This window comes from Diabrotica virgifera, chromosome 1 (assembly GCF_917563875.1).
Source record: "Diabrotica virgifera virgifera chromosome 1, PGI_DIABVI_V3a".
Classification (NCBI taxonomy): Eukaryota; Metazoa; Arthropoda; class Insecta; order Coleoptera; family Chrysomelidae; genus Diabrotica; species Diabrotica virgifera.
In genome coordinates, this window is record NC_065443.1 from 160584074 (window position 1) to 160601978 (window position 17905).

The following is a 17905-nucleotide window of genomic DNA, read 5'->3' on the forward strand; positions in this document are numbered from 1 at the left end:
TGTATAAAGAAGATCTGTTGATCGGATTGATACTAACGGTTCTTAGCTTAATTTCCAACCCCAATCAATTACGTTTATCTCTTGTTTGGTGGTTCTGTAACTTCAGTTTTTCATTCATCTAATAGCATGTTTACCAAAAAATAGTGTACCAAAATCTCATTTGAGATTTTCTGATTTCCATAGACCAATACTATTTTTAGAAACAATTGAATGGGATAATTTGTTTTTTCATAGTTTTTAATAAAAAACTATGTACTATTATATTATTCATAAATATTCATGTTTTGTGATTAAAATTACTTAAAATATAAAAAAAATTGAAAAAAAAATGTTTAAACAAATTTGATGGTGTATATAACAATTAATTTATTTAAATAATGCATACTCGCACTGTACGCAAAAAGTACATACAGATTAAAGAAAGAAACGTCGAAATCCATAGGCGAGAACAAGAGATAGAGCTAATAGTTCCTTCCCCCTTCTCATCGATTTCCCAAGTTTCAAAACCGGCCGATTTTAAGGCTCACATTTTGAAGCTTTGTGTAAGATTTGTTTGTAAATATATATTTTTTATATTTGGTACATTAAAGCTCTGAAGTATGTTCTTTCAAATGTGACTGATTTGATTTCGTAGTTGTTATAAAGAAAGCTGCTGTGACTTAAAAAAAGGGGAGGGGGCAACTTCATCCCTAATTGTCCTAGGACAATTTTTTCTTTTTTAAATTTGTATAAAAATTCAGTCATTCTAAATATGAAAAAATAATTTTTCTACGGGTAATGGTTAAAAAGTTATTCTAATTGTTTTTAAGCCAAAAATCGACATGTTTTTGCAAAATAATTTTGCGATACTTGGAATTATTTTTTGTCATTTTTTTTAAATTGAATTATTAGCATAAATCATCTTCTTTCGTAAACTATCCAAAGTATTACTGTAATTTCATCATTTTCTGACTTACAGTGTTGCAAAAAAAATTAATTTGGGAAAAACAAATTAAATAACTTTTAAAATATTTGACCAATTCTTATGAAATATAGTGTATAATTTAATCACCAGAAGTTCCAGCATTCCGTGTGATAAGAAGGTTCTAAGTTAATTTTTACCTAACTTATGAATATTTATAAAAACTCAAAATTTATGAATTATTTTGCAATTTTCTAAGCAACCAATAAGGATAGACATATTCAGCGGACGCCATATTGAAGTTTTTTATACGATTTATGAGTTTCTCACTCTCAAATTTGTTTAAAATGCTTAACTTTTTGGTTATAGACGAAAAAAGCGAAAATTTACAGTTTTTTGATCTTCATTTGTTTATAACTGTGTATATCATCAAAATCGGATGCAGGAAACATATAGGTTATTAATATAGATGTCCATACTATTCAAAAAATTTAGTTTCGGCCTGGAGGGGGTTGTGTCACCAGCATGATATTTTTTTTCTTATTTCTCTGAACTATAAAGCCATAACGGAGCTTTAAGTATGGTAAAGGTAAAACATAATTTTAGGAATATTCCTTGTGTCGGCATGTAAGTAAAACTCAATTAAAATGGCACACCATTAAAACTATACACATAGGTATAATATTAACATAATTGTTATAATATATTTTGAACCAGACAATATCCTAATACAGGTTATTGTATTTTAGCATTTAATTTTGCTGTACCGGAGATCTGAGTAAATTGTAGAATCTCCGTGATAGAATAAATTGTTATGCAGTAAGTCTTTTTATTTATTTCTCTTTACTTAAGGGGATGGGTAGGTAGTTTCGGCTGCAATGTTATTCAAATGGGGATTAATTTTTTTCGAATCCTGAGAAAACTAATAAGTATTTTTGAAAAAATTAAACGCAGAATGATACATTGCGTTCTTACCGCGAGCCGAAGTCCCTGAAAAATTCTATAATGTTTATTTCAATAAATTACAGGGGTGAAAAACTAAGAGGAAATGTAGTGTGATTTTAATTTCAAATATCCCATTCAAAAGAAACTTTCTATTTATTCTAAAGGACTTTCGGCCCTCGATAATAATTAAGTCTTTCATTCTGCGTTTAGGTTTTTTAAAAATATTTATTAGTTTTTTCAGGATTCGAAAAAAATGGACACCATGTCCGTGGTGACATTTTCCAAATCGAACATTCGCTATCTTTGTCATACAACGCACTGAGTCAAATAGAATATGATGACAAGACAGTGACAGTTTTAAATATTTGACATGGCATCGAAAATATTTTGAGTTTGTGGATTAAATAATACTAATAGTGTATTTGATCAATAATTGATTTAAGACGTGAACTTAATAAAAATGTATTTATTGTTTATTATTTATGGAAGATCCAAGCAGAGAATACATCAGGATATATTCTATGATCCAAATATTTTGTTGTTAAAGATGTTCAAAATTGTAAGCGTTCCATAGTAACAATATATTATTAAAAAATCACTTTACCACTTTTCCTCTTTTCTCAACTGAGTGTTAGTTTTTGTTGTACATATAAATTATTACAATTACTGCATACATAGTTAGTGAAAAAATTATCACATTTATTAACTAAATTAATAATTTGCAATTATACCAACAAGAGTTATCCAAGAACATTCAAAAGCCATCTCTTTAATGTTTACATATCCATCCAGTGTGAATTTTACTACACGTAATTTGCCGTGTAAAGACAGAAAAAGTAGGGATAGCCGTAAAATATTTGCGAATTATGAACCGATGGCCTTAAATTAAACATAACATTATTTTCCAGAGGCTGCCATGGGGACAAAATTGAATGCGCAAACGGATTCAACATCTTCATATGTAAGAAGTACAAAATCGATGTGCTGCATAATTATGAATCGGATTTTATCTCCTTTAGATCCTTCGTTGTATCCTTTCACTTTAAACTATTTTCTTGAAAAGAGAGCATTAAAGGTACTTCACGCATACACTGACAATGTTATCGAGAAAAAAATATGGGAGAAAACGCAAAAAAGAGATATTGTAATTGATAACAACACGAGCATTGGCATTAGGAAAAAACTGGCGTTTTTAGATTTACTCTTAAATTGTACAGTGGATGGACAACCTTTATCAAAGACCGACATTAGGGAAGAAGTAGATACTTTTATGTTTGAGGTAAATAGAATTTAGACATATAGCAGATTTTTATTAATGTTATTCCAAAACATAGATCTGTGTAACCCATCATTATATCCTTACGTAGGAGAGGAGGAGTAAACAATAGCAAATTAGAAAGACTCGCATCAGAAGTTCGCGATTTTCACCATTTTTATGTAGAATTGTAAATATTGTATCTTAAATTTTAGTTTCTTGTATATAAATTTCTTAATTATAAATATCAAGACGGAACGAGTTAGGACTTACAATACCGGAATTCCGGGATCCCGAATTCCGGGATCCCGAATACCGGGATCCCGGACGATTTTTTCCTGTATTCGATACCGGTATTTATAATAAAAATACCGGTATTTCTGTATTAGCTTAATTTATAAAAAGTGAATTGATGCACAATAAACTTTCTTCAAATATATTTTTTGCTTTTACAAGAAATTATTTTTGAAGATAAACAACCAATATCATTGTAAAAAATATTTATTAAACACGTTTATTACACATACAAGTCAAGTATAGCGCTTCTAAAAACGTGAATGTCGTTAATTTAAGGCGAAGGGTTATATCAGCTTCTACAACCAAATTGTTAAATCTCGTCTATACAAATACATAAAATGAGTTATATAAAAGTTCTTAAATGTTTAAAATTAGACTACTTTATTTTATAAATAAGCCGTAAGATTTATTAATCAGAATTGTTTTTACATTTTCAGATCTATTTTCCATTTTTTGTGTATTGTGGTATATAAATTAGGCTCACTTATTTTCTGAATTATTAATAATAATTTTCAAAATATATAGGCTGAGGCAGATAAAGCGCCTATTAGAAATTTCTCGAGTACTAAAGGCAACTGAATTATGAAAATTGGAATAAGGGGGTTTTGAAGAGTGATCTATTTAATGAAAATATTTTCATCTATTTGGTACTTCCGGTTATACCGGAAGTTGCTTATAACTTCGTTTTTTTAAATGGGTATATTTTTACATTTTTGGAATCTCCTCGATATTTTCTTTCTTAAAATATAAGGTTTTGTAACATTATACAGGGTAGGTTAAAAAGTAATTACTTTTTTTTATTAATTTCGTAGCAAAATTCACACCCTGTAGGATTGTAGTAGTTTGACATAATAAACTCTATTTATGTTCAAATGATTTTTAATATAGTCTACTATTGTTAACAATTATTAGTATAGATAAATTTTTAATTTTAGTATACGGGGTGGGTCGAAACTCAGAATGAGTATTTTCTGAGTTTTCTTAAATGGAACACCCTATATTTTAGTATTGTAATGAAATGATATGTCATGGTACTTTTTTACTTCGTAAGCATTGCCTATTCCTAACTGCTTTAATTTTTGCTTAATTTTTAATCGTACGAACAGTCTTAATTCGTTGGTATTTTGATATATCAACCATTATTGGTAATTTTAAGTATCAGTTTAGATTAATATGTATTTATTTCCAAAAAATTATTTGTGATTGAATATTTTCACGGCCAACCTAATACAATTTCACATATTTTGTGTTACAATTAATGTTTGGCTTGAATCACCAATAACTCACAAATTAAAGCAGTTAGGTATAGGGAATGCTTAAGAAATTAAAAAGTACCATAAAATAGCATTTCATTACAATACTAAAATACAGGGTGCTCTAATTAAGAAAACTCAGAAAATACTAATTCCGAGTTTCGACCAACCCTGTATACTAAAATGAAAAACTTAACTATACCAATAATTCCTAACAATAGTAGACTATATTAAAAATCATTTGAACATAAATAGAGTTTATTATGTCAAACTACTACAGTCTTACAGGGTGCGAATATTGCTACGAAATTGATAAGAAAACGTAATTATCTTTTAACCGGTGTCGTTGCAGATGCGGTCGTAGCATTTGCGATCACGGCTGTTATCGTTGCATTTGCGGCCATACAAAAATATGTTGATTTTATCGTTGCATGTGCGGTCATTGCCTAATAAACAAATAATATTTTTACCTTTTTCTACCACTATCACGTGAATAATTCCATAACCAAATTTTTGTAAGATTTAAATATTATTTACCATAGACTTTGATAAGAGCAGAAAATGCTTACTAATAATTTTATTACGGCAAAAAGTATTTAGATATAAAAAAACTTGCTTCTTTTGAGAGTTTAGTCAGATTGTGTGCACTAATTAAACAAAATGAAGATAGTTGATTTAATAAAGGGGTCGGTTTTCGTTACCTATTGTTAGAAATATAGATAAGCGGATTAAAATATTTCAATAGGGTCGACCGGACCTGCTAATAACTCGGGTGGTTACTAATTTACGTTACGACCTTCTTACATTTCTAGCTTTTAAGTAAAATGTCTGATCGTAAGTGCAACATTACCTGCCAAAATATTTTGGATTGACCGCTTTTGCAACGAAAATTACCTTGACCGCATATGCAACGACCGCATCTGGACCTATTTCCTTTTAACCTACCTTGTATAATATTACAAAACCTTATATTTTAAGAAAGCAGAAATCGAGGAGAATCTAAAAATGTAAAAATATACAGGGTGTCCCATTTAAAAAAACGAAGTTACAATCAACTTCCGGTATAACCGGAAGTAGCAAAGATACTAAAATATTTTCATTAAATTTTTCACACATCAAAACTCCTATATTCCAATTTTCATGATTTTCTTACCTTTAGTTCTCGAGATATTTCTAATAGGCCCTTTATCTGCCTCACAGCGATCTAAATACAGAGTAATCCATATAAAATATTTGTCACAGTAAGTTAATCTTTGTATTAATATATTTTAAAGTTAAATTAATTTACAAATAGCAAATTTCATAAGTAAAAGAACTATCCTATTATATGCAAAATTTATTCTAGAATCAAATATATAGTTTTTCTATTTGCACATTTTTTGTATCTTTCTATTTCTACTCTCTATGTAATGTTATAAACAACATCTACTCATTTCAAAACAAAATTTAATAGGTTTCATATATTATTTAATAACAAGTCGATATATCAACGGAGGATAGTATAAATATAAGGTGTATATTTTTTATTCATAATACCGGTTTTATTACCGGGATCCCGGTATTTGAAATTTTAAATACCAAATACCGGTATTAAGATTTTGGCTCGTTATTGTACATAAGCCCTAGGAACGAGATCCTACGCGCATAGGCCTCTAACTAATTGGGGATTAGTAGGGCTAAACCGCTGGCTTTAAAAACTACTGTGGATTCTGAATCACAAATCACAATTGAGACATAAGAATAATATTAGTGCCCTTTGAATCAATTTTAATAGGTTAGCTCTCAGGGAAATGGATTAAACCATGAAGACGAGGGAGATTAGATGTAACAGATTTTAGTTGTGGTGTGTGTCAATATGGGCAGTCGATTTTTAACATCAAGACGAGAAAGTTGTGTCCTTTGGGATAATTGCAATAGACGTGACGACGCCTTTTAGACGTACTTAAATATTGACAAGTCGGTCATATTATTAAATAAACACGATTGTTTCTTAAGGCATTTTCTTTTTTAACGACACGTAAATTTTGGTCGCAATTACACAAACACTTTTACATTTCGTCAACTTATCAATAATCTGTAATTTAGTTGTCTATTTCATTAATTAAAACTGTTACACATAATACGGACTTTTATCACGAGTGTCTTTAAGAGGAAAGGAACATTTTGACGCCTGTCAAAATTTTCAATGTATTTTCAATTTAAACATTTTTTTCTAATCCTGAGGAATTTAGTAAATATGTTTGAAACTTTTAAACGAAGAAATAAAGATTACCTACTTTATTAGCGAGGGCCGAAAGTCCTTAGAATGAATAACAAGTTTATTTTGAATAAGATATTTGAAATTAAAAATAACACTAAATATTCTCGTAGTTTTTCACCCCTGTAACTTATTAAAATAAACATTATAGAAGTTTCAGGGACTTTCGGCCCTCGGTAATAACAAAATCTTTCATTATGCGTTTAAACTTTTCAAAAATACTTACCAGTTTTCTCAGGATTCGAAAAAAATTAATCCCATTTAAGCGGATGGGTACGGATGGGCTGCAATGCTATTCAAATGGAAATTCATTTTTTTCGAATCCTGAGAAAACTAATAAGTATTTTTGAAAATTTTAAACGCAGAATGAAAGATTACGTTATTGCCGAGGGCTGAAAGTCCCTGAAAACTTATATAATGTTTATTTTAATAAGTTACAGGCAGTGGCGGATCCAGGGTAGGGCGATGGGGGCGATCGCCCCCCCCCCCTTCAAACCAATTTATATAAAAAGATTATAAAAACCTTCATTTATTCATCTAATTTTCATAGAAATTTAGCCAATCGGCCCCTCCTCTTGACGATGCTGGATCCTGCTGGATTCGCCACTGTAACAGGGGTGAAAAACTAAGAGAAAATGTAGTGTGATTTTTAATTTTAACTATCTCATTCAAAAGAAACTTTTTATTTATTCTAAGGGAGTTTCGGCCCTCGATAATAATTTAGTCTTTCATTATGCGTTGAAATATTTAAAAACATTTATTTGTTTTTTTCAGTATTCGAAAAAAATGGACACCATGTCCATGGTGATATCTTTCACATCGAACATTCGCTATCTTTGTCATACAGCGCACTGTGTCAAATAGAATACGATGACAAGACAGTGAGACTTTTAAATATTTGACATGGCATCGGGAATATTTTGAGTTGTTGATTAAATAATATTGATAATGTATCTGATAAATAATTGATTTAAGACGTGAACTTAATAAAAATTTATTTATTGTTTATTAGGCATTTATGATTATAAGATCCAAGCAGAGAATACATCAGGATTATATTCTGTGATCCAAGTATTATGTTGTTAAATATGTTCAAAATAATTGTAAGCGTTCCATAGTAGCAATATATTATTAAAAAATCACTTTTTTGCTGTTTTGTCGATTGAGTATTAGTTTTTGTTGTACATATAAATTATTACAATCACTGAATACATAGTTGGTGAAAAAATTAACAGATTTATTAACTGAATTAATAATTTGCAATAATTATACAAATAACAGTTATCCAAGAACATTCAAAAGCCATCATCTTTAAAGTTAATCATGACATTGTCAAGTAGAATGACATTCTAGTAATGTTTACATATGCATACCAGTGTGAATTTTTCTACACGTAATTTACCGTGTAAAGACAGAAAAAGGTAGGGATAGCCGTAAAATATTTGCGAATTATGTATTGATGGCCTTAAATAGCATTGAAGCCGAAAGTTCGTACTCATCCCCTTAAGGCCGGCCATTGGTAATGTTATAAGTATAGGCGATCCCATCACCTTTATAAAGTACACCACTCATAATCTAGAGCATATATGTATACCGAAAAATGCTTAACCTACTAACAATATATCTCGCTAATTACAGCCATATTTTTGCTATCCTACCTGTTGTGTACTGTTTATAAAAAAATGTGAAAGTTTTGCTTTTTTCTCAATAAATATAAGAGCGTTTATATCTAAATTACTCCAAGTATTTAAATGAATTTCATGATAAAATTTCGTCTAGCACTAATATATATGTAATGAAAGGAAGTAACGTTAAAAAAATGTGAAGTAATAAAGTACTTTTTGCGTGGTGTACTTTTAAAATAAATTTCTTCAATTAATAGAAATTGGCATGTGAAACGTAAATGTTGGACATATAATACGAAAAGAGTATAGGAATCTGTAAGAATCTAAGCTCTGTTAATGTATCCATTATGTATAAGATGGCGCTACGAAAAAAATTATAAAAACCTAAAAAATTCAGGAGCGTAATGGCCCGTTTGAAACTTTCCTTTGGAAATTTCGGTATTTGACGAATATGAGTTTACTAGGGGTCCGGACAAATAATCCCGGACAAAAAATCCCCACAAATTATACCGGACAAAAAATCCCCACAAAAAATCCCCACAAATAATCCCCGGACAAATAATCCTCACAAAAAATCCCGGACACATAATCCCCACAATTTTTTTTTGGCAAAATATCCCCGCAAAGGATCCCGGACAAAAAATCCCCAAGAAATATTTTTGCCGAATAAAGTTGTCAAATGAATGCTTATAATCCAAGAATGCTACTAAAGATGAGAAATTTATACTGTCTGGCCGTCGGTACGTCCGACCGCGCATATAACTACTCGTCATTATGCCAGGTATAATGACAAATGAGGTGTCGAATGAACGGTTGTAATCCAAGGATGGTACTAAAGATAAGCAATTTTGTACGTCGGTCTGCCTGACCGCGTATATAACTCCTCCGTCACTGTACCAGGTAGAATGACCAATAAGGTGTCGAATGAAAGCTTATAACCAAGGATGGTACTAAAGATGAGAAATTTGACCAATGCTGTCTGTTCATCTGTCCGTCCGACCGCGAATGTAACCACTCCGTCATTATGCCAGGTAGAATGACAAATGAGGTGTCGAATGAACGGTTATAATCCAACGATGGTACTAAAGATGAGCAATTTGGTCCGTCGGTCTGCCTAACCGCGAATATAACTCCTCCGTCACTGTACCAGGTAGAATGACAAATGAGGTGTCGAATGAAAGCTTATAATCGAAGGATGGTATTAAAGATGAGAAATTAGACGAAGGCTGTCTGTCCATCGGTCCGTTCGACCGCGAATGTAACTACTCCGTCATTATGCAAGGTAGAATGACAAATTGGGTGTCGAATGAACGGTTATAATCCAACGATGGTACTAAAGATGAGAAATTTGGTACGTCGGTCTGCTTGATCTCGAATATAACTCCTCCGTCACTGCACCAGGTAGAATGAGAAATAAGGTGTCGAATGAAAGCTAATAACTCGGGATGGTACTAAAGATGAGAAATTTAACCAAGGTTACCTATCTATCTGTCCGTCCGACCGCGAATGTAACTACTCCGTCAATATGCCAGGTAGAATGAAAATCAGGTGTCGAATGAACGGTAATAATCCAACGGTGGTACTAAAGATGAGCAATTTGGTCCTTCGGTCTGCCTGACCGCGAATATAACTCCTCCGTCACTGTACCAGGTAGAATGACAAATGAAGTGTCGAATGAAAGCTTATAATCCAAGGATGGTACTAACGATGAGAAATTAGACCAAGGCTGTCTGTCCATCGGTCCGTCCGACCGCGAATGTGACTACTCCGTAATTATGCCAGGCAGAATGACAGATGAGGTGACGAGTGTACAGTGAACGGTTATAATCCAGTGATGGTACTAAAGATTCACGCACGCATTTCGTTTCCGAAAGTTGCACTTTCACGCACGGCGTGCGGGAAAGTAAAATACCTTGTCATATGGAATTATACTATATTATAATACATGCAATAAACTAATATTTAGATATTATTTACTAATTTATTTCAAATTAGCTTATTGTGCTCATGTTTTAATGAAATTAGCGCGATAATTCGATAAAATAAAATTATTTTGTCATAATATTGCTCATCTTGAGTACCATCGTTGGATTATAACCGTTCATTCCACACCTCATTTGTCATTTTACCTGGCATAATGACGGAGTAGTTACATTCGCGGTCGGACGAACAGATGGACAGACAGCCTTGGTCCAATTTCTCATCTTTACTACCATCCTTGGTTATAAGCTTTCATTCGACACCTTATTGGTCATTCTACCTGGTACAGTGACGGAGGAGTTATATTCGCGGTCAGGCAGACCAACGGACCAAATTGCTGATCTTTAGTACCATCGTTGGATTATAATCGTTCATTCGAAACCTCATTTGTCATTTTCCCTGGCATAATGACGGAGTAGTTACATTCGCGGTCGGACGGACAGATGGACAGACAGCCTTGGTCAAATTTTTCATCTTTAGTACCATCCTCGGTTATAAACTTGCATTCGACACCTTATTTGCCATTCTACCTGGTACAGTGACGGAGGAGTTATATTCGCGGTCAGGCAGACCAACGGACCAAATTGCTTATCTTTAGTACCATCGTTGGATTATAACCATTCATTCGACACCTCATTTGTCATTCTACCTGGCATAATGACGGAGTAGTTACATTCGCGGTTGGGCGGACAGATGGACAGACAGCCTTGGTCAAATTTCTCATCTTTAGTACCATCCTTGGTTATAAGCTTTCATTAAAATACATAGACATTTTCATTCTAAAATAGACAATTATACTTATTTGAGTGATATAATTGTTCTTCCCTGTTATAATTTTATAATATTGGGACATGAGAAGTAGGTAACAAACTATGATGAACCAATATGCGAAATAGATTTCTCCAATACTTTTGGTTTAGATTTTACCACGAGATACGAGCACAGTATTTATCCGAGTAAAATTTTCAGCGAGACCACCTATAAAATTAAAAGTTCGCACCTGATATATAAAAACGATTTCGAGTCGTCTTAGCGAGGCCGCACCTGCATACCTCTCTGTACTGATTAAGAACCAAACTAAACTATATAATATATCGGCTGGCTATGCGGCCTCACTTAGATATCTATTGCGTTATTTCTCCGATAGAGGCAGCATCTCTCGGGAAAGAATCTTTTCTCTCTGTTGCACCGAAAGTAGGGGACCTCTCTTTCATACAACGGCCGGCCTTAACGAATCCAACATTCATTTAATTTCAAGTAATAAAAGCTGTACAGATGTACTTCAAGCTATTACATTTTATATAAAATTTTGTTAAATTATGTGTTCGTATTGGCTTTAATAAAAAAAAAAGAAAGATATTGAGAGGATATTAAATATCAAAGTTATCAAATTTTGATAACTTTAACAGCTGTTTTCCGCAAAACCTGTATAACTGTCGCTATAAGTATAATAGTTTACCAATTTAAAAATTTTAAATTCACATTGATAATTTTCTGACTTTAATATACCTATTATTATTGTCATAAGATACTTCAATATTACCTCGTCGTTTTTTCCTCAAAAATTTTTTTGCATTTCACGGGAAAAGTGTTAGATTTGAACTCTCGTTTTTTGTAGCACAACCTCGAACTAAAATCTAATAGCTCTTCTATAATAAATAAATTTTATACCTAAACATCAATTTCCATTATTTAGCCATATACATAATTAGAAGAGCGGTAGGCACCCCCAAAATGACCAGGTACTGACCACGGAGAGGTGAATGGCCAAATTAGTCATTACAATATGTTTTTAATGGTGCTGAAAACGAAAATGGGGTTTATTTTGAATTTTATGTGGGGGAACATTGTCAAAATCGCAATTTTACCCTAAAAAAAATGAAATCAACGTTTTTTTGCGTTTACCTAGCTAGAACTCTGTTCCATTTTGATATTTTTTCTGAAATTTTTACTGTGTATAGCCCTAACATTTCTGAAGACAATGATATCTGTTTTAACCTTTCCGTCTTATTCTAATAAAGGTTACGAATTTTTTAAAGTAAAAGGTGAAGATTTGCTTATTGAAAAGTTTAATCACAAAAGTTGAGCGAGGAAATTTGAAATTTAGCGTTTTAATCACGATTATGTTAAAACATAGAGTACAAAGAAGTTTTCTGGAAAGATTTAGATCAAAATGTTTTATAGAAAAAAAAATAGAGCCACTTTAAATATCGACATTGGAGATTCCCAAAATAACGCTTATTTTTAGAGATACTGACCATGGGTGGTGAATGGCTAATTTTGGTCTTACATTATGTTTTTGACGGTGTTGAAAAGGAAAATGAAATTTATTTTAAATTTTACGTGCAGGAATATTGTCAAAATCGCAATTTTATCCCAAAAATAAAAAAGTGAAATCACGTTTTTTTGCGTTTATCTCGCTACAACTCTGTTCCATTTTAATATTTTTTCTGAAATTTTTAAAGTATATATTCAGTCCCCACCTTTCTGAAGATAATGGTATATGTCTCAATCTTTCAGTATTGTTCTGATAAAGGTTATTAATTTTTTAAAGTACAAGTTGCAGATTCGTTGCAAAGTTTAATCGCAAAAGTTGAGTGACGAAATTTGAAATTTATCTTATTAATCACATTTATAGTAAAGCATCGAGTACAAAGAAGTTTTTTGGCAAGTATTAGATACAAATGTTTTATAGAAAAAATATGGTGCCACTTTTAATATAGACGTTAAGTATTCCCAAAATAACGCTTATTTTTAGAGACATTGATCATGGGCCGTGAATGGCTAATTTTCGTCCTACGTTATATTTCGGATGGTGCTGAAAATGAATATGAGGTTTGTTTTGAATTTTATGTGATGGAACATTGTCAAAATCGCAATTTAACCCAAAAATAAAAAAAAATTAAATCACTCGCTACAACTGTTCCGTTTTAATATTTTTTTCTGAAAGTTTTGCAGCATAATATATTTCTCATAATTGTGAAGACTATGAAAACTGTTGTAGACTTTCAGTCTTTTTCTCATAAAAGTTATGAATTAAAAAAAGGTGCAGATTTGTGAAATGCACAGTTAAATCGCAAAAAATTAGTGACAAAATTTAATATTTGTCTATTTGATCACGTTTATGTTATACTATAGAGTCCAAAGAAGTTTTATGGGGAGTGAGTTTTAGATCTAGATGTGGTATAGAAAAAAAATAGTGCATCTATGAATTTTAAGAAAAACGTGGTGTATTTTTTTAATTTCATAGTAAAATGGCGATTTTGACAATGTTCCCCCACCTAAAATTCAAAATAACTTTCATTGTTGTTTTCAGCACCATCAGAAACATAAAGTTAGAGCAAAATTAACCATTCAGTTATTTTGGGGATTTATAACGTCGATGTTAAAAGTTGCACCATTTGTTTTCTATAAAAGATTTTGATCTAAAACTTTACAGAAAACTTCCTTGGACTCTACGTTTTAACAAAAATGTAACTAAAGATCTAAGTTTTAAATTTTGTTAGTCAACTTTTGCGATTAAACTTTGGAATTCATGAATCTGCACCTTCCAATTTAAAAAATTCATAACATTTATTATAGTAAGACTAAAGCTTGAAACATGTACCATTGTCTTTAGAAAGGTGAGCAACATTATATCGTACAATGTTTGGAAAAAAAATATTATAATGGAACAGAGTTGTAGCGAGCTAAAAAAAACGTGATTTCATTTTTTTTTTATTTTTAGGGTAAAATTGCGATTTTGAAAATGTTCCCCTACAGAAAATTCATAGTAAACCTCATTTTCGGTTTCAGCAGCATCAAAAACATACAGTATGACTAAAATTGTCTATTCACCTCTCCGTGGTCAATCCTGGTCTTTTTGGGGGTTCCTACTGCTCGCCTACTCCACTTAATTTTGTGTACATGGTACTTGTTTTGTTAGTATATTGTTAATATTTTCTCTGGTTATATGTTTATTGTAATTTTGTTTATTGGATATATCCCTGAAAATGTCAAATTGGAATGAAAGTTTGCTTTTGTAAAATAAATATACCAAGCTTGTGGAAATAAATTAGGGTAAAATTGCGATTTTAACAATATTCCCCCACCTAAAATTCAAAATAAATATCATTTTAAATTTCAACACCGTCAAAAAGATAATGTATGACCCAAATTAGCCATTCACCACCCATGGTCAGTATCTCTAAAAATAAGCGTTACTTTGGGGATTTCTAATGTCGATATTAAAAGTTGCACTATTTTTTTTTTCTATAAAACATTTTGATCCATAACTTTCCAGAAAACTTCTTTGTACTATATGTTTTAACAAAAACGTGATCAAAAAGCTAAACTTGAAATTTCATCACTCAACTTTTGCGATGAAACTTTGCAATGTACAAATCTGCACCTTTTACTTTAAAAAATTCATAACCTTTATCAGTATAAGACTGAAAGCTTGAAAGAGGCACCTTTGTCTTCAGAAATATTAGAACTATATACTGTGAAAATTTCAGATAAAAAAATATTAAAATGAAACATTTTGTAGCGTTGTACGAGGTAAAAGCAAAAAAATGTGATTTCATTTTTTTTATTTTTAGGGTAAAATTGCAACTTTGACAATGTTTCCCCACATGAAATTCAAAATAAACCTCATTTTCATTTTCAGCACCATCAGAAACATACAATTTGACTAAAATTGGTCATTCACTCCTCGGTGGTCAGCATCTCGAGAAATAAGCGGTTTTTTGGGGTATGCCGCTCGTCTATAATATGTGTATTGGTTTAAATAAACATACAGCCGGAAAATTAAAGATTACCCATGAACTATCACATCAATAACATATTTTGTATTTGCTGTTTTTTTCCATAAATAGCAAAACGAAAGAGAGATTTTATTAATAATCTGAATAATATGTGATTGATACGATCGTTCATGGGTAATCTTTCATTTTTTGGACTGTACCTATTATTAGCTACTATTTCCGATACTGTTTGTTTTGTAAACATTTAATTAAGAATTTAAACATTAAAATCAATGAATGATATATAATATAAATAATTAATTTATAGGGTCACGACACAACATCGTCTTCCATTAGTTTTGCAATGTTTGCTATGGCCAACAACCCCGAAGCTCAGGTAAAAGAAACAAATTATTTATATTAATTTTTATTTTATTTCTTTTTACATAATTTAAAAATATGACATATATACTCACACAATTCAACAGATAAAAAGAAACACATCTTTTTCTGAATAATCTTTTCACATTGCTAATTGTTAATAGTTATTTTCCTAGCTAGTGCGGAAAGTCATACTTTTCCGCACGCGATTGCAGTTTGCCGAAAATCTGGTCACGTGGGCTCAAAATGGTTTGACTCAGCCATGTTGTCTTTTTAGAATAAAAAGAAATTAGATGTGAATTTATTCATTTTAAGGGGTCGTTAGACCCGATATCTGTGGCTTTGCCCAGAATCTATGTTTTTTATTGTGTCGTTTAGCAATTGCTCTTCTATGAAGGTTTTATAAGAGGACGAAGCTCTGATGATGGCACGTTACGTGTTGAAAGTACTTAGCTGATAATAAACATTTTTTACACTCTATCAATTTTTTGAGAGCATACACTTGTTTGCCGTTTTGACCTAATCATATAATGACTCTAGGCACTATGATCTAACGACAAATATTTGAACTATAAACGAAACACCTTTTTAAATAAGACTTTATAGCGTTATTAAACTGTTGGTGAAATAAAACCGGTTTTATTTTTTTTTGAGTTGTGACATTATTTGAGCGGATGTGCGATATTATACAATCACAAAACGAAATTTTCTTTGATTTTATTTTTTTTATATTATTCTGAAATTTTGTAAAGGTAGATAATAAAAACATACTAACTTACAACTTACCACTGAGAAATTAAAAAATAAATTAATAGGTACCTCAATAATATCTCAATAATTTTCAGCAATTAAAATTTATTATTCAAGTGTCATATTCTCCTAGAACGTCGTCAATCAATTGCACGATCTTCATTTTGTCTACTGCTGTTCGAAAGAGTGATTGGATGCTAACTCCGAACTATTGACGCAGATTCTTGAGCCATTATTTAAAAACTAAGTTACCAAATTTAAGTTAACTCATATGATTATGTGTGATTATTTGTGAGTTATGTGAAATTGGTAAGGGACGTCTTTAAAATACAATTCGCCAAATTAACTGCTCGTCAAAAGTTAGGGATATAAAAAAATTTGCCCATTTTCTTACCTAGTTGATTTTTTCGTGAACAGCTAATTTTTTATTATTTTAGATTTTCCTTTAGTATTTACACAGTTGTGCAAAGGTTTATTCAAACTTCTTAGGTTTTTGTGACACCCTGTAGGGAGAACGAGGTACAAATTATGTTAGTATACATCGGAATCGTATTGTAGTCTTATGTTTTGTGAACATTTTTATTTTTTGAGTGCTCTGATATCTTTAGAAATAAAGAAGATATGTAGTTTTACTCTTTAACATGTGTTTTAACTGAAACAAAACTAAATTAACAATAAAAAATAACAGTTGACATAACTTCAAAACCAGAAAGGCGCATAAAGGTACGTATAGATATGCGCGCCGAACACTTCGCGCTGTGTATGCGCTCGTGCGTTGTGTACGCGTTCGTGGCGGGTTCGTTAGATTAGTACGCATTAGTACGTGTTTTCAAGTGGCACACAAACGGTGCGTACACGATCCAACTTCTGTCAGCGCCAAGAACGCACGGCGCGAAGTGCGCGACGCACATATCTATACATACCTTAAGGTAAACGATTCGTATCGGCATCAATAAGAGTTATTTGTCGACCAGATAAGCGGTATGCACAGCACAACATAAGAGAGACGAGATTGTTTAATGCAGGCTACAGCGACACGCTTTATTTTTTATTTTTTTAATTGCTCATTTTAAATAACTTTATTTTCTAAACGAAAATAATATGAGTAATTTAAAATTCACAATTCTTTCTATACGAAACCAGATGGTAATGGCCTGTTCAGTATCAGTTTAAAAATTCCCCATTAAATAGTAAACCTTATCAGAACTTATGTCAATAAATCACTTTTTGAATTCATTCGAGGATGCTTCTTGACACAAATGTTTTCAGCTTTTAAAACATCAGATAAAGGACCAGCCTCTTTATGTCGATAAATTAGTCTTCAACGTAAAATCACAGACATGTGTTTTTTTCAGTATAGTCACAGCAACCACCCGGCGCGGACACACCACCACACTCGCAAAGAATAACAAACCCTCTTTCGAGCAATATTCACGCTATTTTACCGACACAAATAAATATATTATTGACAAGTTGTTGTTTTTACACTTATCTAAATGTTCCTTTGGAGGTTAACGCTGGTTCTTGAAAGGAAAGT

At 31.6% G+C, this 17905-nt stretch overlaps 1 protein-coding gene across 1 annotated transcript in view; it reads left to right on the top strand.

The window, feature by feature from the left end:
- The window catches only part of LOC114340916 (cytochrome P450 4C1-like), a 183150-nt gene that overhangs the window by 109143 nt on the left and 56102 nt on the right, over positions 1 to 17905 (top strand). Inside the window, exons 5-6 of the mRNA XM_050645620.1 lie at positions 2755 to 3125; positions 15566 to 15634. Coding sequence (XP_050501577.1) covers positions 2755 to 3125; positions 15566 to 15634 — 440 coding nt within the window. The remainder of the gene's footprint in view (positions 1 to 2754; positions 3126 to 15565; positions 15635 to 17905) is intronic.